The 23,906-nt window shown below is 43.5% G+C and overlaps 1 protein-coding gene across 2 annotated transcripts in view; it reads left to right on the forward strand.

Moving 5' to 3' along the window:
- Positions 1 to 23,906, forward strand: part of KLHL14 (kelch like family member 14) — a 95,891-nt gene that overhangs the window by 17,957 nt on the left and 54,028 nt on the right. For both annotated transcript variants that reach the window (XM_070421211.1, XM_070421212.1), the window contains exon 3: positions 11,750 to 11,871. In XM_070421211.1, coding sequence (XP_070277312.1) covers positions 11,750 to 11,871 — 122 coding nt within the window. The remainder of the gene's footprint in view (positions 1 to 11,749; positions 11,872 to 23,906) is intronic.

Consider the following 23,906-nt stretch of genomic DNA (forward strand, 5'->3'; position numbering starts at 1 on the left):
CGTGTCATAGGTTCGCCATCACTGGCCTAGACCCTGCAGAGCCCTGGAGCCCAGGTTTCCTTCAGCACTGAGCCCCTGGGGGTGGTGAAGCAGCAAGGAACAGAGAGCACTAGCGCCCCACGGGAGGGAGAGGCAAAGGGGAGGAGGAGAGCTTCCTATTCCTCCCACAGCAGCAGGGTGTCCCTGAGCAGGATCCCACTAGCCACACCTCATTGTCTCCACTGCACCCCGCCCCCCAGCCCTGCCTCAGTCCCTCGTTGCTTATCTACCCAAAATAAGTAGCCTTCCTCATTGGTCCTAACCCCAGGATGATTCCAGAGACTTCTTCTTCCCCTAAAAACAAACCCTGGCCCATTTAGAAACTGTCGGCTGAAACTCCCTTTTCTTGAAGATGGGCACCTATTTGTTGCCACGAATATTCCCAGAGCAGCCTGGAGTCATAGATCCGGTTACCGACTAACTGTTCTCGCTGTGTCCCTGCACAGCCCCTCCTGCAGTGACTCCCCAACCGGAAACAGCCTGCGTGCAGGGGCTGGCTGAGTTCCTCAGAACCTGCCTCCTGGTTTCCCCACCAGAAATCTCTCCCCGGAGTCAGAGTAGTGGATAGAACCCGTCTCTAGATCATGGGGAAGGGATCTGGCCTGGCTTCCCGTCAGCATCGTCATCCTGAATGGCTGAACTGCTTTCTTTGGAATGTGGCTTTGTAAACACTCATTTTTACTGTTCTGTCCTAGACACAAGGCAAGTCCTTTTGGGGGATGTGATAGCCTAGACTTGACCTTTCGACATCATTCTGTCTTCCTGTCTCTCTGCGTCTTTTCTTGTGCAGCAGAGACCAAGGTTTCCTTGGGTCAGGAAGTCACTCATCTCTCCCAAAAGCAGCCAGATGGGAGGCAGAGAGAGAGGAGCCTCGGTAATGAGGTTGGTTCTCAGGAGGCAGCAGAGTCTAATCATTGGGCTTTATTGGGAGGTGACTGCCGACATCACGAGTTCATCCCTAACTTGGGAGGGATGCTGTGTCTCCTCTGGTCGCTAGGCGACATGGCTGGGATGGCTCCTTCCGACAGGCTGCTTGACCCTCTTGAACAGGAGAAGGGATTGCTCCCGTCACACAAACATGACTGGTCCCCACCAGCGGGGTGGGCAGCAGGCTTAGGTGCTCCAGAGCAGTGAGACCCTGCGTCCCACTTGCAGGAGGATTATTAGTCCAAGAGGTAATACTCGCCACGCAACTTCCTCCCGGGGATGTGGGGAGGATTAGAGAGATGCTATTTCCACTGCAATTTATGCTCCTCAGAAGAAAGGCACTAAGTACTAGGTATTAGAATTAGGGATTATATAGGCAATCAAGCAAAGAGGATAGTCAACTGCTTCGTAGTTACTAAAGGAAGTTTTCACCCAGGAGGAGGGGGAGGAGGACAATGCAGGGAGTATGACGTTGGCTGGGTGCCATTGTCCCTCAGGAAGCATAGGACCAGAAATGAAGTGTGAAGGGCTTTGTCCAACATAAAGATAGTCCCTCTCTGGCCCTTGAGACTTACGATCTAAGTCTTGGGAAAACTTACATGTCATAGATGAAGGCTATTTTGTCATTTCTGTCTCTGCCATCGTTAGCCAGTCTACAGATATGGCGTCCAGAGGAACGTAGCAAAAACGTAGGTGAACTGCATACGTATGCTGGAGGACACGGTAATATCCTGGAATTAGTATATGTCAGGGAAGACCCTGGTGTGCTATGGGGGGTTGGGGTGAAGAGCGAAGGGGTGGGAAGATGGTTAATTATTACAATATGCAAAGCTGCAGTCAATAAAGATGTGAATCTCGTAGACAAACATGTAAGTGGCAGAGTTGGAATTAACTAGGGTTTCAGAGGTTCAGATTTTAAAATCCTGGTTTATTGCAGTGAGCCCTGCACTACGGTTTACCTCCCACTGGTAGGTTGTGAGACGATTTCACATGGTACACGAGAAGCCATTTTTTAAATTTATTTTAATAGTTAGGTATTACTATATTTTACTGTATTACTAGGCTTTCACATGCATTAGAAATAAAACACAATTAACCCAGGAGGCCCATGATTCATAAATAAAATTGCTCAGAACAGTAATTCTCAGTGCGGTTGCCCATGAGAATCACACAGAAAGCTTTTTGCAAAATCCACCGATGACCGGACTCACCCGACATCATTAAGTCAGGGCCTCTGACAGCTGTCCTTATCCTGGATACATTTCATTAAGGTTCTCCCAGGTGACTCTAAAGAGCAGCCAGCGGTGGGAACCACAAGGATGGACTGGGATTAATCTTTTCTAAAGTGAGCAATTTTAAATAAGATATTAAGTAATCTCATAATACGTGGATATGGCAAATATCACGAAGGTCCTATAGCGCGCTAATAACTGAGATTTGGTAAACTTCCCCCTATCAGGAGTAGCTCCCATTCATCCTAGGAAACAACTCTGATCCTGAAGAACAAAGAGAAAAGCAGAGCTATCCAATAAGAACAAGGGATGTGGGGGCCTGGCAGCAGCAGGCTGATGGTTCGGGCTGCTCATGTAGGGGTGGAGGACAGGGGGCTGGGGCCAGGGTAGAGGAGAGGTAGCAGGTTAGATTTGGGGGTTAGTCGATAGGACTGTCCATTCCCAACATACTGCCCTCTGACTCTTCCACCCTTTAGTTCAGAACTGTGCCTCTTCCTTGTTCCCTTTTGCCTTCTGACCCCACCCCACTCACTAGCTGGACCTTAAAACAGATGGGGGGCCGGGGCGGGGGGGAAGGATGGTACGAATCTCCAAGGACATATTCCTGAATAGTTCCTGGGATTACCAGTGACTTTGACTCTTTTCACCCATTCATTTTTTTTTAAAATTTATCATTTCTCCATTCATACAGAAAGCATTTACTGAGCACCTACCATGCTGCTTTTAAGTATAGTCAGACTATTCCTCAGTGAGCATGCATTGTCTTTATAATATGACCAAACCAATCGTAAAGTTACTTCCGTTTTAGGAAAACTAAACAGTGTACGTGACTGACCATTCTCCAGTCACAGCACAGCCTGACTCAGTGCGGGAGAAGGGATGACTCGGATGTCAGACGACAAGCCGCAGAGCGCTCCGTCACACCCGGGAATCACAGAAGGTTGCACGGAAAGGCCCCAGAGGTAGCTCCTCTGTGACACGGAGGAAACAAACCCCATCCTGAGACACTGGAACGGGTGCCTGAGCCCCCTTCCCTCTCTCCTCTCCCCTGTTAAATGGGGACAGTGATGCCCTGTGCTTACCTACCTCAGAGAGGCATTTCAGGGCTGTTTAAAAGCTCTTCCCAGGAAAGCCGCTGTGTAATTACCAAGAGCAGCTATGATAAAGAAACCCAAACACAGCAGCAAGTCAGCTGCAACGGATTCTCAAGGGAGTTTGCTTCTCTGGAAAATTTTAAGAAAAGGGGAGCAGCTCTCCTCTGGTGCCTTTGGGTGCCATTGTGACTGGGAGTTCAGGGAAGGTTGCCTGCTCTTCACAGTCTCCTCCTGGCTGACCACTCGGGATCTTCTCTGCTTACTTCCCCCTGGTCAAAATCATTTCCATCGGAAGTTCCTCTCTCACGTTTTTTTTCAGACCTTAACTCAGAAGCTCTTAAACCTGAAAAGAATCTCAAGTAAGGCATCTATCTGTGAGAGAGCAAGAGAGAGAGACAGAGCAGAGAGAGAAGGAAGATTATAAATGTACATTTTATAAATGGTAGGAAATAGGGAATTCTTTAATCGTTTTGAAAAAGGGGATTAAAGTCATGGATCACTAATGTTTTGCTGAAATTCTTTAGACAAGGTAGGTAGGTAGGTTAGAGGGAGCAGGAGCCCAGATGGCCAGGACACCCCCTGAATGGAGCTAATGGGAGTTTGGTTGGGTGAAGAGATAGATCAATGGCTCAAAGACACATCACAGCGCTAAGATTCACAGGACTGGGCAAAACATGGAATATAGCAAGAAAATGGGAGGAGAGTCAAGATTACCACCGTAACACTCGGTGGCTTGGATTTCATAAGGTCCGATGACTTCCGTAACAGAGAGAGATGGCAGTCAAGAGAGTGAATCAGTTGAATCTGTGAATGAGATCTGGGTCAGTACCACTGTAGGAAGTCTAGTGGTTTTATATTTTTGTGAAGCGTGTGTATGCAGTGAATACAGGGTGGGGCAAAAAGAGGTTTACAGTTGTTCCGATGAAAAATACTACAATAGTTAATAAATCATAATACAAGACTAAACTCTGTTTTGAGTAAACCTCCTTTGGTCTCGCCCTGAGTTCTGGCTCTTCATAAACGGTGTAACCTATGGGGCCTGCAAAGCTGCCAAGCAAAAGAAAAAATGCCAAAATGGCAAAGATTGGTCTTCAAATGAGTGATTTGTAAGGTTTATAGTTATCATGTGTCAATCAATTGCTATGGTTAACTCCATAAGTGTTTTTCATGTGCAAGCTAGATGTCAGCTGGTGGTTTCCCAGACCTGGTAAAGCTCTGATAAATTTGTTAGAAAACTCTACAACCGCATGGCCTATGGGAATCCCAAACCCATTCCTGTTTCTGGGTGCCCCTGGGGTTTGCATCTTCCTGGCGTTTCCTGCCTCCTACATCCCGTCTGTACCTCACTGCTGTCCCGCAGGATGGGAAATTGCCCATCCGCTCACTGCTTGTATGAAACACTGAGCCTTCACAGGTTGAGTCAAGTCCACTGGAATTGGAAAGGCGTGGGAAAGAATCATCATTTCTTCACGTCTTCTCCCTGCTGGGTTACCTTGGGAGTGTTGCTTTTTATCTCCCTTCATTATGCAGAGAGGAACCAGCAGCACAATGTGGCTTTTATTTGTTGAAGAAGGTGGATTCATTTCCAAGTAGCCCGTTTATTTTTCCAATTACACTTAGAGGACTTCATTTAACCGTCAAAACATTCCCACTTTACGGATGAGGCAACCGAGGCTTAATGAGGTTGAATGCCAGCCCAAAGATATAAAAGTCTGAAGTGGTAGAAAGAGAACTTAGATCCAGGTCTGGCTGACTCTTAACATGAACTTGGCGTTGGAAGGATGGGATGACGATTATCCACCCCAGTTTTCTTTGCCACTTGAAAACTGCTTCGTTTTTTCATCAGATATTTATGTTTCCAAAAAAGGCCATACGCTCCTGAAGAGCAGTTATGGGGAATTATAGTGTAAAAATCTTGGTGATTGAAGATCATTTCATAGAGGAAGGGTTAGGATAATTAAACTATCTGAACAACAGAAATACAGTTCTGTTATTTTTAAGTCATAAAACTTGGGTGGGGACATAGTTCCACTTGATTGTCAAACCTGCAATTACTCAAATGAATAATGTTGATGATGGTGCTAAGGACAAGGAGGAGGATAGCTTTAGTTAACACTGTTATACATGCTTTACAGAAACATTTCCTTTAGTCCTGAAAGTTAGTAAAACCTATGCCTTAGGTCTGTTGTTATTCCTATTTTACAAATGAGGTCAAAGAGGCTATGTCAAGGTCACTCCGTTCAGAAAAGCTGAAGCCAGGCGTCTCCATTAGGTGTGAGGACAACCAGGTTGTCGTGCTTCAAGAATCGTGATGTTTTCAATAGATTTCCCCACCCGGATGGAAGTGCCACCAGGAACAAGGAATTTATTTCTCTTGTCCCCACCAATACCTCTGGTGCACTTATAACAGTACCTGGAATATAGTAGGAACTTAATTAATAATTGCTAAAGAAAAATGAATGAAAACGAAGTGTCTAAATCAGTAGAGAACATAAAACATTAAAAATAGTTATGCATTTGACATCTAAAATTTTTAGGAGAAAGATAGGATAGGAAAACCTGGCTTGAAAACACTTGGTTTGAAAAAAAATCGGTATTTGTAGTGAGCTGGAAGGTAACAGAACCCAGCTCTGCGCTGTGACTGATAAATGACGATTGTGATTTTTAAAAAGCCTTTAAAAATCAAATACGTCATATCGCATGTCACATTTGTTATATTGTGTGCAATTCTGACCTTCGAATTTTTAGAGGGACAATGATAGTGTAGAGAAACTCAGAGGAGGTGAACGGTATGGTAAGGAAAGCGGAAAGTTTTCAGAAAAAAAGTGGGGATTTGCTACTTGGGAAAGAGAAGACATATGGTAGCTTCTCCCAGTGTTTGAAGAGCTCCCGTGACACGGAGGTGGGAACCTGCTCTTTTTCTCTAGAAGACTTAGGTACATTTTCAGCTCAGCATAAGGAGAAAAAAATATCTAACACAACCGTCCTACAACTTTCTTCAGTGGAGGAGATTTAAAAAACGAAGGTGCATCTCATTATAAATCTTTACCGAATAAGAATAATTATGAAAAAAAACCCAAAAACCTTTGAAAGGATTTCTGCATTAAATAGAAAACCAGACCGAGTCTGGCTGTGTGTTAGAATCAACCGGGAGGCTGTGCAACTGTTGATTTTTAAGGCCCCTTCCCCTTGGATCATAATCTCTGGGAATGGGGCCCTGAGAATTTACACTAAGAATCTAAATGTTGTCATTCCCTCGAGGACCCTGGTGACCAGCCTTGGGGGTCACTGAAGTAGGTACTTCTAAGTTCTCTTCTAAGTCTCTGATTCCACGATGCTTAGAACATGGCAGGATATTTTCTTTAATAAATAAGTGAGAACTATGTATAATTTGGACAATGAATTTAGTCCAAATGTATATTAGTAGCTCTAAAGTGCCAGCAGACCACCTGATTTCTTAAATAGCTTAACACTTTCCTTTCAGTTTAGTCCAGTGGTTCTCAACCTGTGGGTCGAGACCCCTTTGGGGGTCAACGACCCTTTCACAGGGGTCACCTAAATACACCCTGCATATCAGGTATTTACATGATGATTCATAACAGTAGCAACATTGCAGTTATGAAGTAGCAACGAAAATAATTTTATGGTTGGGGGTCACCACAACATGAGGAACTGTATTTAAAGGGTCGTGGCATTAGGAAGGTTGAGAACCACTGGTAGTCAGTGAAAACTTATGTATCATGGAAAGAAAAACTTCATCTGGCCTGTTTCCCAATTATTAAGGTTCCAAATCACTGAAATAAAAATAAATGAGACTGCTGCATTTAGAAAACCAGTATGATGAAAAATTTGTTTACACCAGGAGGTTTTAGGTCATCCTTCAATCACTCATCCAGGAAACCAAAGTGCGTGTGCGCACGGGTACACACACATACATATGCACGCACACACGCGCAGATGTGACACATGGTAAATGTTGGGCAATTACTGAGCTGGAACAAAGGGATCCTCAGGTTCCATCTCCTTTTTAACCTTATATTTGTCTATGCACGAATCTAGGAACTCAAATCAAAGGCATCCAAATATTATTATTCATCATGACATACTCAGCTATTTAGTTTTATCTAATTCCTTACCTTTTAAATACATTACTTTAGTCAAAGTGGTGCTAAGATGATGAGCAAAAAGAATTATTTTAAAAATATTAGTACATTTGAAGAGAACGTAGTAATTTTGGCTAAATTTCTCCCACTGTGTAAAGAACTTCTAAAAAGCATGCTGTGTTGCCATATGAAGGAACCCAATCGCAGTAGCGCTATGTTCGTAGATTTTGCCGAATCTAAAAATAAACCTGCACGGCTCTGCTGGAATTATTTAGGAAAGAATAATTGAAACCCACTTTAGCAAGTTAATTTAGACTCTCCTAATTTTACTTTTCTAGTTCACAAGGTACCTTTTTCTCATGGTGTTTTCAAATTGAATTTCACATACATCAAACAAATAGCATGATAATTAGAGTTTTCAATATCCAATACACATCATTATTACCTGTCATTATTGTCATTGTCACTATTATAATTGCAATTGTAAAAAGAATGGAAGCTTTTCTACAGGAATTATTCACATGTATTACTTTCTAGGAGTAATTGAATAGTTGACATTGCACTTACATCAATGTAAAATATGTGATGGTTTTTCTCATTTGTTTTGTTCTTAGGAAACGCTCTTATTAGGTTCCTTTATTTGGACCCAAGAAGGTTCATAGTTTTATGTAATGTCCAAATGCATGCTTTCTTATAACAAGGCTCAAAAGATAGCCAATATAATTAAAGTAATAATTTTCTAAGAACATAATTATAAGATAACAACTGAGTAATGAAGTCCTCTTAATTAGCTTGCATTTGTACACATAAACTCAATAAGAATCTCAGTGAAAAATATTACTTTTCTTTTTTAACTACTTAATAAGATTTGGCATGTTGAAATAAAGCCCACATTATATTGTCAATATCTAAAGACTGGTTAATAGTAATTTACTTTAGAGTTTACACAGGACTTTTCAGTTCACTGTTTTATACAATCCTCATTCAATCCTTTGAGCAGGAAGGCTAGAGTTTATTCATCTACTTAAAGCTAAGAAAACATAGTTTCCAAGAAGCCAAGCAATTTATACAAAGTCACTCTGATGAATAGCAAAATTAGCACTGGAAGCTGGGTCATCTGGGTCTAAATTAGAAGCTATAGTAACATAAATTTTAAAGAATGAATTTGAATTTTAAAAAAATGTTTTTATTGATTTTTAGAGAGGAAGGGAGAGGGATAGGAAGATAGAAACATTGATGAGAGAGAAACATTGATTGGCTGCCTCCCGCACGCCCCCCACTGGGGATCAAGCCTGCAAGGGGGGGCATGTGCGCTAACTGGGAATCGAACTAGTGACCTCAGTTTATGGGTCAACACTCAGCCACTGAACCACACTGGCCGGGCATAAATTTGAATTTCAAAAAGACATTGGCCCGATACAGTGTCTGGGCATTGTTTCTGCCTCTTGGTTTGACTATGGGAACTTACTCGCCTCTCTGCAAAATGGAGTTATTGTACCTACCACATAGGGCCATTTTGAGAGTCTATAGAGCAAATTGTGAGAAACATGCTCTAATGTGGTTTGTTATTTTATGTCTTCCTTCTTCTGTACTATGCTACTTCTCACATGTTATCCTATTTTTGGTTTCTATGTGATCATCTTCACAAGGTAGAGTTTTAAACTTTAGAGTTAAATAGCATCGAGAGGGGATTGTAAAATTGTGTGACAAGTTTTAGAAACAAAATCCTCCTAGTAAAATGCCATAAGAAATCGAATGAGTGCTGATATAAAAACAACGCCAAAGATGCAGAGTGTGTCTTCCCTCATGACGAAGTCCACACATAATGCACTCACAGTCCTGGTCCTTACAGATAACACAGCAGAGGGCAGGTGGGACTTCCTTACTTACTTCCTGTAATTCCCCTCACGCTCCTTGGGGAGGTCTGGATGGTTTAGAGATTTATCCTAGTTTGTGTTGAGCTTTCCTTGCTGCTATGCTAGCTAACCCTTTGAATCATGTCATGATTGGTGGGATAGGGCTTACATTTGCCAACTGTTTGGTGGCTTTCATATTGGTAGTCTCAGTCCAGTTCTTGGAGGACAGATGGTAATGACTCTGGCAGAGAAGACAAAGACTCTAGATTCTGTCTTCATCTGCAGAGATGGTCCATTTAAGTCGGTGTTGGAAATCACCAGTGGGATTGGTCCAGGGAAGTTGGCCTGATCAATGAATAAAACGGCCTTACACACACACTTGAGCCATGTAGTTATCTCCCTTTGTCACTCATGAACCACATTTTAAAAGCAGCATATTCATTTAAATATTAAGATAAGGATGAAATTATATTGCTCTGGTGGCACCACCACTTCATTGAGTTCTTTCCTCTGTGTGTAACTGGCCCATCTGCCCTCACCTGTGTCTGGCAGCACATACATGTGTGATGTCACGATGGCCACAGAATCGTGACTTGCAGTTGAACAGGTCTGTCTACACATGGTAACTGACAGCAACCTAAAAAAATATTTCTTATCATCTTGACTTCTCTCACAGAGTCACTGCTTATTTGAGCTAAAACTATAGTAAAAAAAAAAAGTCTTATATTAGTTCTGTAACCAAGCATTTAGGAGATTATATGATACATCAATTATGTGTGTATCACTTCAAAGTAAATGAGATACTACACTGAGTTCCCTTAACCCCTCCTGACAAACCACCCCAATCATTGAAGCTCTCAATTTATTGAGCTCTTTGCTATTTAATTCTGTTTTCATCTCCCAACTACTGGTCTGTAAGGGCACTAATCTAAAGTACTTTAAATTCAAAGAAGTTGAGGTATTTTTTGTTTGTGGCAAAATTAATATTGCAAGCTGGTCCTATGTTAGGCATTCTTCTATAAGCATGGCCCCTCCTACCCGTGAGTTCCTAATAGACGTTTCTTCAGACATATTTTTCCTACTGAGGCATACACGATGCATTCAATGGCACCGGAGTTTCATTAAAGGAATTCTCTTGTTCCCTTCCTTCCCATGGAAACACCATTAGCTGTTTTAAGTTAACTCTCCGAATGTTAGGTTCTTAACCAACAAACAGTGCTTCTCCACAAGGGCATGCTTCTCCAAGCATCCTTGAATCTGAACGACCTGCCGAATACGTAACAATAGAATCAGAGCCACCCTGCGGGTTGGGATCCTATTTAAGAGGAACCCTTTTGTATTTATTGACTTTTTCCTTCATCCTGGTTTCCGTTTCTCTCACCACCACCTCCAGCCTTTCAGGTGGATGAAAAGGTCAATTATATGTAAAGCGCCCCTTAAACCAGCAGGCCCCTTGTAGGGGTCTGGGCCTCCCCTCCCTACTCCACTCGCAGTGTGCTCAGCCCATTCCTGCTCCCCAGGATGTGCACCCATCCATCAGGGCGCGTCTGCTGGCCAGGGTGCCTCTTACAGCTTTTACTGCATCTGAGACGTGGCAGGCCTGCTCTCAGGAACTGGGAATCGCAGTCACGGTGAATAGCAGCGAATTGCCAGCTCTTGATGGGTGGGTAGTCACTCCTTTCGGTGGTTGCCCCCTGGGGGAGAAGGTAGGAAAACAGAGGGAGGGAATTAGAGTGACTTTGCACAGCTGAGCAGGTTCCTGCCGCTGGAGCAGTGGCAAGCACTGGCAGGGCTCCACTCTGGGGAGGCTCCAAACAACCTCTCAGTCTCATTTCCACCAATTGGTGCTGCTGTGTCGCCAGCAGTGCCCGGGGATGGGGTGGCAGGCGGGGCAGAGAGGGGAGGGGGCGCTGGGAAGGGGTAAAGGCTCAGCTAAGTTACACAAATAAAAAGTCCCCATCCTACTGGCTCACCCACCCCAGTGAGCCCTGTGCTACTAATTGTACCAAACTTGTATTTTAAGTTCCCCGGGTGATTAAAGAGTTGGCTCACAAACTCTCTGCATAACCTTAATTTTTTCAAGGTTCTTTGAGTGGAGAATGGCTTATAATAATGATTTTGACTAATACGATTTTTGACATGCAACTTTAATGCTTAACCTTAGTACAACTCCAGAGCATTTCATGTGTACTCAGCTGTAAAGAGGGATGATTTAAAGGGATAATATAAGAAAAAGGTCGTTCTAGAATGAACTTCTAACAAATTGCATAAAGGGAGCTTATTATTCCGTGAGTATGGGGATATGCCTCTCTCCTGATCATTTTTCTGCTTTTGGTTCAAAAAAAAAATCCTGGAGACACGAATGGGAGAAGAAACAGGAACAAATGAAATAGAAATCTGCCAGCAAGGAACATTCTTCTGATGGTTATGATTTCGTTGCCACTCAGAAGGCTCCGCAATAACGTGCTTCTTCGTCTCCTCTTTTGTTTTGGGTGAAGAATTCGCTCGAACAAGAAAATGCTGCTATTGGTCGGAGGCTTGCCGCCCGGGCCGGACCGCCTGCCCAGCAACCTAGTTCAGTACTATGATGACGAAAAGAAGACGTGGAAAATTCTCACAAGTGAGTGCCCTTCCTTATTTACTTCCCCGCCTGTTGGTTTCACGTGAGGGCTGTCTGGAGAACTGGGAGCCCTGGCTAATCAAAGTAGACGTGTTATTGATTTGTTACCCTTCGGACGTCTGTGTATAGAGCACTGGGGGTTTGGAGTCAGAGACTGAATGAACACTGCGCAGGTGGCCACGGAGGTAGTCGAGACGAGGGGGCCTAAGTTAAAACTGGCCTGACATCACGGCGAGCATTTGTGTCTCTGTCTGCGCTGAGGCGGAGCGGGAGGTGACCCCCATCTTCCAAATGAAACTCTGCAGTGGCATTTTGTTCATCTGGAAGTGAAAGGTTGGCGAATAGCATGAAGGAAATTTTCTCGCATCAAATTGGTCGTTGGGTTCATTGTCTCAGTCACTGTCTCATTCCTTTTGGTTTTTAGGCATTTTGCTCATTAATCCTTAGTTTGGGGCACTGGGTCTTTAGAGAAACACCCCCCTCTGCCGCTCCCCAGTTTCCATGGACAGCTGTGGTCGCAGCCCAAAGCCCATGAAGTTGCACCTTCAAACTTCCACCCAAGGTCCTACCCCTCCCTCCTTAAGTGCGATTGTGTTTTACAGCAAACCTCTCGCCTTGGGCGCTGGGATCTGGAACTTATTGTTATATCGGCTACGATTCCCCATCTGACACAGTCATGGAATCAAGCTCATTGCTTCCGAGTGCAGCAGGCTGTGGGCACAGGCCCCTCGCGGGCACAGCGGCTGCATTGGTCAATAAAACCACATTCTAGCTGTCAGCACTGCCCAGAGCTGGGAGATAAAATAACGAAGGGGCAGTTTTGATCCATAAATCAAAGCCATACATTTAAAACCAACAAAAGTGAGAGGTAGGCTTTCTTGCTGCATGTATCTTGTGTATCTTTTAAGCAGCTATATAGTCTATCAGTTTTTAAAAACATCATTTCCTTTTACTGCAAGTTCTTTAAAATAGTGGAAACGGGACAGCAGTTTGCCCACAAAGCAGACGAGGATCAAAGACATGTGAGGCGGGGCTTGAAATAATGCATTTCGGAGCCCCGCTCCCGCACCCCACCCCACCCCCACCCCGCAGAGCCTGCAGTGGCCTTGTCCGGGGACTGAGACAGGAAGCTCCCCGACACCCAGCCACACAGCCACACGGTTGCAGTCAAGAAGTGGCAAAATAGCAACAGCGAGATTAAGGGGAAGAAAGAAAGAAAGCTAAGAGATGCCTTAAAATGGTGTTGAATCTCTTTTTGACAAAAACGGTGACTTACATATGTGTAAATGCATGGCCAAAGTCAAGCTAAAGTAAAACTAAATTCATCTTGTAACACTTGACCAATAGAGAAAGCCTACACACCAGGAGACAGGACTATTAGGAGGAGGAGCGAGGAAGGACAAAGGGTCTGAAAGAGAGCTGCTAGAGAAGCAGGCTGAGGGATGGGGAAGATTAGACCCTGCAGTGAATGACATCTGTTTCCCCAAACGTGCCAGGCCAGGTCCAAGGGGCTATTTGTTTGAAGGCCTTCATTAAAGGCAAAACGATTCATTAGCGTGGTATGAACGACGCCTCAGAAAAGTCTGTGTCCATTTGGAACCATGTTCTGAGATGGGTGATCACCCAGCTTATTGTCCAAACTGGGATTCTTTAGATCAGGGTGGGGAGCCTTTTCCTGCCAAGGGCCATCTGGATATTTATAACAGCACTCGAGGGCCATACGGAACTATCACCTTACACATTAGCCTGCTAGATTTGGTCAAACATTTAATTAGCTCACCCCTCATGCCTTGGTAGGGCCTGACCAAATATAGCCTGCAGGCCGGCTATTTCCCACCCCAGCTTGGAGCATGAAATGGGGATCTGTTCATTACACTGGGAGAGCAGTTATGGACTGGAACATGTAGTCACCCTACTCAAATGTTTTACATTGCCTGACATAACTCCCAACTTAGAGGGATGCACTGAGAAAGTATGAACTTGATGCAGTCATGCCTGGGTTCAAACTCATGTCTATGACCTTTCAGCAAGTCATACCCACATCTTGAGTCATGGGTGCCTCATTAGATCATCACAAGTTGAGTGTTTTTTCAATAAAACGTGAGTTTGTAAATCACCTAGCTCCGTGGTCGGCAAACTGCGGCTCTCGAGCCACATCTGGCTCTTTGGCCCCTTGTGTGTCTCTTCCTAAGCCTTAGGAGGACCCTAATTAAGTTAATAACAATGTACCTACCTATATAGTTTAAGTTGAAAAAATTTGGCTCTCAAAAGAAGTTTCAATCGTTGTACTGTTGATATTTGGCTCTGTTGACTAATGACTTTGCCGACCACTGACCTAGCTCATAGCATGAACTCAATGCACTGCAGGTATGTTGCTATTATTGTAACAGCACCAGCAATATTAGCACGAGGACCCACAGACCCTTCGGCCTTAGAGGCACCGTCCACTCGAGCTCTTCACAGAGAGAGGAGAAGACCACAGACACACACGGGCCTCGCTGCGCCAGGGCAGGCAGCCTGTTTTCTATCGTTTTCCTGTGTTGCATGTAATAGCCTACTAAGGAGTAAAGGTAACTGAGCATCTGTGGCTCCATGCACCACATCTGACATGGAAGGACACAGACAGTCATGTACAGGGAAGTTCATGAACATGTGAACAGATTCAAAGATCTTGAACTTTTTCCTAGACTCAGGCACAACCATAGCTTCGGAATAAACGTCTGCTCTAGTCAGACTCTTTATTGCCCGGTGACTTCTACTTGAAAAAATAGAGTTTATTGCCTGCCGGGCTGTGACTGGGGGCCCCACACGAAGGCATATTTTTCAGGTTTGTTGGAGAAATATAGACAGTTTATCTGGGTGATTTCTGCTGTGGATTTGAGTATTTTTTAATTAAGGCATTGGATTTGATTACGTTGACTAAAGAGTGAAAGATTTCCACACTATTTGGACCATCTAGTGATAAATGAAGAAATGTTTCTCATTGGAATAAGAAAATAGCCCAATTCTCCCCAAATCCAAAGACGCACTAGGTTGGCAGAGCTTCCCACTGCCTCACCTTTGACCCGGAACACCTGCTTCGCTAATTGGCAGGGAGGCAAGGGAGCCAGTTCCTGGTTTGGGGTCGGCTGAGTGATTGAATGACCGGCTCCATATAAACTAACAAATACGTTAACAAGCAAAACCCCAAACCCCGAGGTTAGCTAGGGCCTCGGAATCTTAGGGTCCTCTGCCCACGTGGCCTGAGCAAGCATTTCACAGCCTGTCGCACAGACATGCTCCCTTAGAAAGAGGCGAGCCCAACCCCACTGCGGGAGCTGTACTGTCCACAGACAGAATAGGATTAAAAGGAAGGCCAGCCATCATTTCCCTTAAGTCTGATCACATTATGTTACTTATATTTTAGAAACACTATGGTAATAATAAACAGATAATTGAATGGAGTGGAGGTGAATAGAAATGAAAAAAAAATAGGTCTATATAATATAAAGAAAACGAAATTCAGCAGTCAGCTAACCAGTGGTGTGACCCACCCGAACAGCAAGAGGAACGGTTACTCTCACGGAAAAGACTGTTTTGGTAACATGCTGGCACAGACTGCATTTTTGTCCTCATTGGAAACATCATTAATAAAACATTATAAAATTAATCTCAAGAATAGTGACAAAGCTCCCCAGTCTCTGTCAGAAAAAAAGCATTGAAAAATAACATGTACAAGTGAGTGAAAAGTCCTTTTGTAAGTGAAGTGTTCAGTAGTAACAATGAAATCGGCATTGTTGTTCTCTTGACTGTTGAGAATAGACGGGAAGTGCAGATGCACTTTCATTCATTTCTATTTTACGGGACTGCTTTTCCTGCATTTCTCACTCCTGCACGCAGTCTCCCGTTTCATTCTTAACTTATTAGAAAGCAGTGCAGGAGACATGAATACTAAAATGGCCAATGCAAAAAGTGTGCCTCCTGCACGTTGCAGGCCCTAAATTCTTGGTGCAAATATCAGGCAAAACCTCCCCGGCCCCTGCGTATTTTCTGTCCTGTGTTTCTTAAGTCTCAAAGTTTCTAGGAAGCCCAAGTGTGGGGGCAGCTTCCCTTCCTCCCCAGGAGAGTGCTGCGGGGCTGTCATTTCTACTTGTTTTTAAGTGTTTCCCAGGATCTGACTTCCTTTGTCCTACATTTCAGATCAGAGACCTTACTTGCTTCTTGCTTTCTCTGAGCAATGACAGGAAAGGGGATTTCAAAATACAGGTTTAGCCTTCCATGTGCCAACAATGACTTCCCACTAATAACATCGGAATGAACACTGAGAGAGCTGTTAGAAAGACTGTCAGTTCCCTCTGCTAGAGGCAGGGGAAATGCCTTTTTCCCTCTTCCTTTCCTTTGGTTGGTAACTCTGTCTTCTATTGATGTGCAAGGATTTGGGAACTAGTATTTTTAAGTCATAGAAAATAAAGGAGCCCAGCCGGTGTGACTCAGCGGTTGAACATCAACTTATGAATTAAAAGGTCATGGGTTCGATTCCTGGTCAGGGCACATGCCCGAGCTGTGAGCTCGATCCCCAGTAGGGGGCGTGCAGGAGGCAGCCAATCAATGATGTTTCCCTCACATCGCGGTTTCTATCCCTCTATCTCTCTCCCTTCCCCTCTCTAAAAGAAATCAATAAAAACTTTTTTTAAAAGAAAATAAAGGAAACCATTGTTTAGAAGTTCTCTGGGTTGTCTCCTCTAGCCCATGGAGGACCTTTAACTTGATCACCTCCATTTAGGAAGGGTCCTGGAGCTGGGGGGTCATTGATTGGTTGCAGGAGAGTCACAAAGATCAGAGGCTGGCCCCAGCTGGTTTGGCTCAGTGGATAGAGCATCAACCTGCGGACAGAAGGGTCCCAGGTTCGATTCTTGCCAAGGGCACATGCCTGGGTTGCAGGCTTGATATCCAGTAGGGGGTGTGCAGGAGGCAGCTGATCAATGATTCTCTATCATCATTGATGTTTCTATCTCTCCTTTCCTCTTTGAAATCAATATACATATATATATACATATATATTTTTTTAAAGGAAAAATACAGAGAAAACAAATCTTACATAAGAAATTGAGCTTCAGTTCCAAAAGCTAAGTATAGGTTTGATCATATCCAATATCTGAGCAATGGAGAATGTTTTAATTGCTGCTTACTCAGGGAATAATAAACCTGCACACTGATACCTTCAATTGGACTTCTTTTCTTGTCCCTTCTCTTTCTTGATTTCAGTTCATTTGCTGTTCTTTGAGGATGTATTAGGGGACAAGAAAGTTCATCAAAAATTAATAATCGTTTCTTACAATTATTTGTTTAGAAGGAAATAAAAAGTAAGTTCAGTAGAGGTTTTTATACCTGTGGGTTTCCTTTGCTCATATTATCTTAATTAACAAGAACCAAAACCCACAAATTATTTTATTTCATTTAATTTCTAGGCAGGTAGGTAGAGTCCATAGTGTATTTCTCATTGCAGGAGAACCTCAGAAAACAGTGAGGTGCTTCCAGAATGACTCTGAAAATGCCTGGGCTGGATTTCAACTTATTTACAGACCTCATTCCTTCACGTACCAAATAATTATTGAGTACCCAACTGTGCTGGATGGTAGAATGTGCATATGATCATCCCTCTTCTTAGGAGCCTAAGGAGTCAATTGCAATACATGTGCTAAGGGATAGGCAGGGGGCGTTCATACTATAGGAAGACAGAAAGGGGCCCCTGATCTGGGAGGGCAGGACCTTTCCTAGCAGTGACCTTCTGTAAAGCTAAAGAAAATGGCTAGGAATTGTCGAGGCGAAGAGGTGGATGAGAAAGTACTTTAGTAACAGAGACCGGTACTAGGAACGCCAAAAGGCAAGAAAGAATTGGTGCCTTCTAGAAACTGAAGTGAAATTGCACATCGATAGTCAGAGGTTGGGGAAGTATGTGGTGGGGCTGGAAAGTTCACCAAGAACCATACATTATGGGACTTTTTAAAGGAATTGTTAGGATAGGTTCAAGGATTAAGACTTGAGAGTAGAGATCACCCCTCTGCTAGTGAAAACACAGTGACCTAAAGAACTGTTCACAATAGCACGGTAGTTGCTCTCTCTTAGCTTGTAACTTTTTATTTTAGTTCCTGGAGTAATTGTTTCCATGACTTTGGACAAAGAAAAAGGAGAGAGAATTGTGTTTGGACTTTTTAAGTATGTTAGCATCTAATTTTACCTTCAATGAGCTCAATTCTAATTTGAGATACATGGCTACACATTGCTATATTTCTTGAATTATTTGCTGCTATGTATTCATGCACCAGTGCGTTAGTGGATTCTTCATAGATTTTTTAAATATGTGTGCTGGTCATTCCAAATACTGTATTTTAAAGAAGTTGGTACCTAGAAAAACCGGTTGACTTTATTTCTGATTTTCATCTCCCGTGAATATAGCAATTTCCTGTTCTCCAAAGAATAGCATGTGTACAAATAATTGTGATGCCTCCTTTACACACAAGCTGTGGTGTTTGCTTCTGAGTCTGGTGTGAAGGAGGTATGAGTTACACGGGCTGCTTAAATTTGCTCCGTGTCATTCCTCGGCAAGTTGCAGACTAAGTTTGGCAAATCATACTGAAAGATTAAATGATCTCCTTGCCCAACCCTCTCACTTTACACATTTCATTCATTCAACAAATATAATGGATATATTCTAGGTAGCAGGCATTGTTCTAATTATAGAAAATTTAGTGCTAAGTCAAAGCAAATATTATCATACCTCTATTAAACTCAAAGTTTAGGAGGGAACCAGCATTAATAAACAATCCCAGATAGCAACCTTATATAATAAAAGGCTAATATGCAAATTGACCAAACGGCGCAACGACCAGTTGCTGTGATGCGCACTGACCACCAGGGGGCAGACGCTCAATGCAGGTGCTGGCCCCTGGGTGGTAGTGTGCTCCCACAGGGAGAGTGCCATTCACCCAGAAGCCGGGCTCATGGCTGGCGAGTGCAGTGACAGTAGTGGGAGCCTCCCCCGCCTCCGCGGCAGCGCTAAGGATGTCTGACTGCTGGCTTAGGCCCGCTGCAGGCCTAAGCCGTCAGTCGGACATCCCCTGAGGGCTCCTGGACTGTGAGAGGGTGCAGGCTGGGCTGTGGGGGGACCCCCCCCCCCCCCCGTTGAGTGCACGAATTTCATGCACTGGGCCTCTAGAATATAATAACAAAATGCAATAGTACTCTGAAGAAAGGATATAGAATATACAAGATACTGAAATGGAGGAACTGCCCTTGTTTAGAAGTCATGGAGAATATCACCAATGACGTGGCATTTAAGCTGAGAACTTAAGGTTGAGAAGGAGTTAGCCAGGGCATGTGTCCTGCCTGGGAATTGAACTGTGGACCTCTTAGTTCATGGGTCGATACTCAACCACTGAGTCACACCAGATGGGCAGAAGATTGAATCTTATCTTCTGTTCTTATCATCAATAGTTTGAGAAAGAAGACATACTTTTGATTCAGAATGAAATTTCTATTTCTGGCATGGAGTTTATGTGTATTAGGATGGGTTAGGTTATGCTATGGTGACAACTCCAAAATCTCAGGGGCTTAAACCAACAAAATATGTATTTCTCCTTCATACTACATGTCTTGGGCAGGTTGGCAGAGGGCATCTGTTTGTCAGAGTCATTCAGGGATCCAGGCCTATGTGGCTCCATCTTTACCTGCATTTCACCTGTAATGTAGCTGGGACAAGACTATGCGGCAGCATCTTGGACTGGCAATTAAAAGTGACATTTATCAGTTCTACTCAATTACAGGACCACACCCCATTTCAAGGGGGCTGGGAACTATAAACTTACCAGGCTCAGGAGGAAGAGAATGGGAGCACTTGATGGACAACACAATGTGCCTGCCGTAATCTGTCCCACTGGACATCAGATGTTCCCTGTCCTCCCCATGCCATGCTCAAAGGACACTCACTCCTCCTCCAAGGGGGAGCTCATCCCTAATCATTAAGCTCAGTGTCCATCTCTGGGTGATGGACCATTATCCCAGTATCAGGTTCATTTAATCCGGAAACAAACTAAAACACATATTATCTCGTCCCCTCACACGTGATGCACAGTGATGGGTTGAGGGCAGGATCAGCACAGTAAACACTTTAATTTGGAAAGAACATAGCAATTTAGCAATCCCAGAAAATAGACATTTTGAAGAGTGCCTATGCAAGGTTGGTTGGGGCCCTCCTTAATTCTGCTCCGTGTCCTTGGTTCACCATGGTCCCTGGTTATACCTTGCAGGAGATTCTCCTTCCGTTATCCTCGGCTGTATCTGGAGTGAACCTGAGAATATGTTCTTCCTGGGAGTAGAAGGGTTTTCTAAGAACATGTCATGTCTATAGACATTTAGGGACAATGGTGAAGTCTATTAGTCCCAGTTGGGGGTCTTTGGGCAGTTAAACCTCTTGCCAAATATATTTCTTAGACTGCTTTTTCCTTTGCTTTCTTGTCCCCATTTTTCTCCCCCCACCCCCTGACATTCTATCTATATATTCACACATCTACCAGGCTTTAATGAAACAGGTCCCTTTTTACTCTTTTTCCCTGAGTTACAAGAGTTTACTGGGTATCTCACCCTTCATTGAAACTTTCTTCTAAGATACTCTAACACAGTGAAATTACTCTGAAAGCCGTATCTTTAATTTTGTTATTGTCAGTAAGCTAAGTTTTAATTAACCTGTTTTTCTCAAAATTCTTCTCATTTTATATATGATACATAAAACCAAAATCCTTTACCCGATGAGGTTGAAAAGCATTGCTTCTTCCAGTGCTGCACACTGCTAGGTTTTGGACTCTGTTTCCTTGCAATCCAGCTTATAAATGAGCCAGGTATGTGTGTGTGTGTGTGTGTGTGTGTGTGTGTGTGTGATTTTTTTTTTTTTTTTTTTTTTTTGCAGCCAACAGCAAACAATGCACACCACCGATGTTCTGTTTTGCAACCTCTTCTCTTGGAGGTGGAAGTTCACTAAATAACTGATTAGCCATCCAAGTAAGAGCAAATCACAGGCCACCAAGTGGTTCTCCGTGCCATAATGTGCATTTCCATCCTTCCACCCTGCGAAATCTATGTCCTTGTCATCAGCCACTGGGCACTCTTGGTACCAGTGCCTGAATGAGTCAGATTAGGCTAAGCTAGGTTAAGTTGGCATAAAACAATCACCAAATCTTAGTGGCTTCTCTAAGTAAAGATTTATTTTAACGTCACATGGCCATGGTAGGTTAGCTGGGGTCTCTGTTGCACATCTTCTCCTTCCAGTACTCAGGTTCATGGCAACACCAGGATTTGGCCTGTCACTGTTGCCTTGGCACGGGAAAGGACAATTTCACACTCACTTGTTGAGCTCCTCCCCTGAACTAACATGCTTCATTGTCAAAAACAAATCCCTTGGCCACACCTCACCTCAGAGTAGGTAGAGAAATGCAATCTGCCCAAACTCTCAGAAGGTAGGGCAATCAGAATATTTGTTTAATAGCCCTAATCACTGCATTGCACCCTTCTGGTCTGACAAATATTTGGTTCACTTTTCTTGTCACATGTAAAATATTCTCACTCCTCCAAAGAGCAGTTACTAACAGGAGAGGGCTGCTCTGTGCATCTTTCTGTCTCTTCAGTGTGACTCTATTGTCAGGACTGGTCCTTATTCGTGGAGAAGGTGAGATGCCTCTACATTAAAGGAAAAGTTTAAAAATGCATTTCAAATCATATCTAATAAAGAGGGAATATGCTAATTGATCCTCACACTGTCGCAAAGATGGTGGCGCCCACAGCCAATAAGAAGGAAATATGGTAATTGACTGCCAGCCCTCAAAGATGGTGGCACCCACAGCCACAAGATGGTGGCCTTGCCATGCGCCTGCCTCCAGAGTCCCCCAGTCCCCTCAGCCCCCCAGCCACCCAGGGCCGGCCCAAGGCATAGGCAAGCCTTGGATGGTGGCTGCCTGGGCCGCCTGAGGCTTGCGCTGCCAGCAGTGGCAGCAGCAGAGGTGTGATGGAGCATCACCTTCCCCTGATCGCCGAGTCACCTCCTGCCCCTAAGGACTCCTGGACTGTGAGAGGGGGCAGGCCGGGCTGAAGGGCCCCCCCTCTCCAGTGCATGAATTTTCATGCACCTGGCCTCTAGTATTTTTATAATGCATTTGGGGTGGAATTTTCCAAGTTTTGTCTCTCCTCAAATAGTTTAAATATGTCTGAGTTTATATAATTTCACTAGTTTTACTGTTTAGTATGCATGAACTATTACATAGCTATAATATGGTTGTGCAAATATATAGAGATATAAATTATGTAATACACATAACTCCTATAGAACAGAATAAATTTTAATATTTAGAGTCACTTCATTAAAAAGAACCAAAATGACTTTTAAGATTACAGCCAAAAAGTGAAAATATAATTGGGGTGAGTGACTGTCATATGCAAACACCTTTATCAAAATGAAGGAGTAATGAAGGCCATGTTCAGAAGGCACGCTGGTGGTGTCTCCAGGTCCGTGGGATGACTGTGGTGGAGTTAGGACCCAACTCTGCTTCTCAGGACACTCTGGCCAGTTCGAAATGTTGGCTTTGTTCACCATACACCAAGTGAGTCCATTCCTGGGGAATGGCCACTCTGTGACTACACCTTTATATGTGTTAATTATATTGCTCTTGATGGACCAAACAGTTGTCAGTGCTGAGCAGACACTTTCTTCCTCTCTGTCCGGATGTCAAGGCAAACTACCGATTCTTACAGTGAGTGCTAATTATTAATCCTCCTGGCACACTTTCTTTGGCCATTAAGTCTTCATTTCTTTTTTAAAATATAGCATTGAATCCCAGTTATTTAGCTAGAACAATAACCATTGTGAGCTTCCAAGACCGAAATCTTCCCCACATTTTTATGTTGAGAAGGCAAGGCGCTTTTCGAAAACCCCACTGCTAAGGCAATGATGTATCCCTTTCACTTTCATTATATGTTTTTAATCAGAGCGTGACTTCACACTAGACAAAGCGATGCTTTATGCATGGTCTCCCTTGTTTTTGCTAAAATCCTTTGACATGATTAATTTTACTTTAATGCTTTTGTCTTGTTGTAATGGTAAGGATGATGGGTATAAACCAGGCAAAAATACATGCTTTTCTATTATAATGCCTCTGAGCATTAAAAATATCTCAGATGAAAAGGGAAAAAAATCACAGGAGACTGGTCCGACTGGAATTAAATTTCTTGCTACCTGAACACAGAGTACATGAGATTAAGAAAAAATGATTCAGTCATTGTTTTTAGTTTTATTTTTGGTATTTTTTATAGCAATTTATTCATCTGTATGATTAGATCTGAAGAGGAGGAGAGACTGTAGCTCACGGATTTCTTGATCTCATTTGTCGCTTTGTAGCGTTTCCCTCCTTCTCTGTATTAAGGGACCAAAGTATTAACCAGTTCAATCCGGGGTGTATTTCGACCAGATCAAGGTAAAGCCAGCCACACCATTCCATGGCGCTGCCTGGCATTGGATATAGGTTAGTGTTCAGCTGTTCTAATTTTCAATCTACAAGAATTGAATGCAGTATCCTTTGTTCAACGGACAGAAAAGCAGTGATGGAGGTGGCTTGAAGAAGAAAATAATGACCACTCAACAAGTGAGACCTGCCTTGGGAGCAACTGTCTGAGGGTCAGTTGTCCCATATTCGCTCTTTCTTTTTCTTTCAATAAATGATGGGGTTGCCTGCCCATATCACCAGAGTAGGAGACCTTCCTTTTGTCTATACAACCTGTCTGTCGGTTTCACTTGCCTCCTAAATAAACCCTATTACAATTAGAAGATCACCTGGCTCTGCCCAACAGCACCACATGCAATGATGGGATGTTCTGTATCTGCACAGCGCAGTGGGCCAACTGTGGCTGGTAGGAGAGAAGCTGAATTCCTAATTTTATTTCATTTCAATAAATTTACATGTCAAAACCCCCTATGACAAGTGGCTTCTGATTTAACAGCACAGCTCTACAGGGCA

Source organism: Myotis yumanensis, unplaced genomic scaffold (genome assembly GCF_028538775.1).
Source record: "Myotis yumanensis isolate MYYU_CA2020_CCGP unplaced genomic scaffold, mMyoYum1.0.hap1 SCAF_7, whole genome shotgun sequence".
In the NCBI taxonomy this organism is placed as follows: domain Eukaryota; kingdom Metazoa; phylum Chordata; class Mammalia; order Chiroptera; family Vespertilionidae; genus Myotis; species Myotis yumanensis.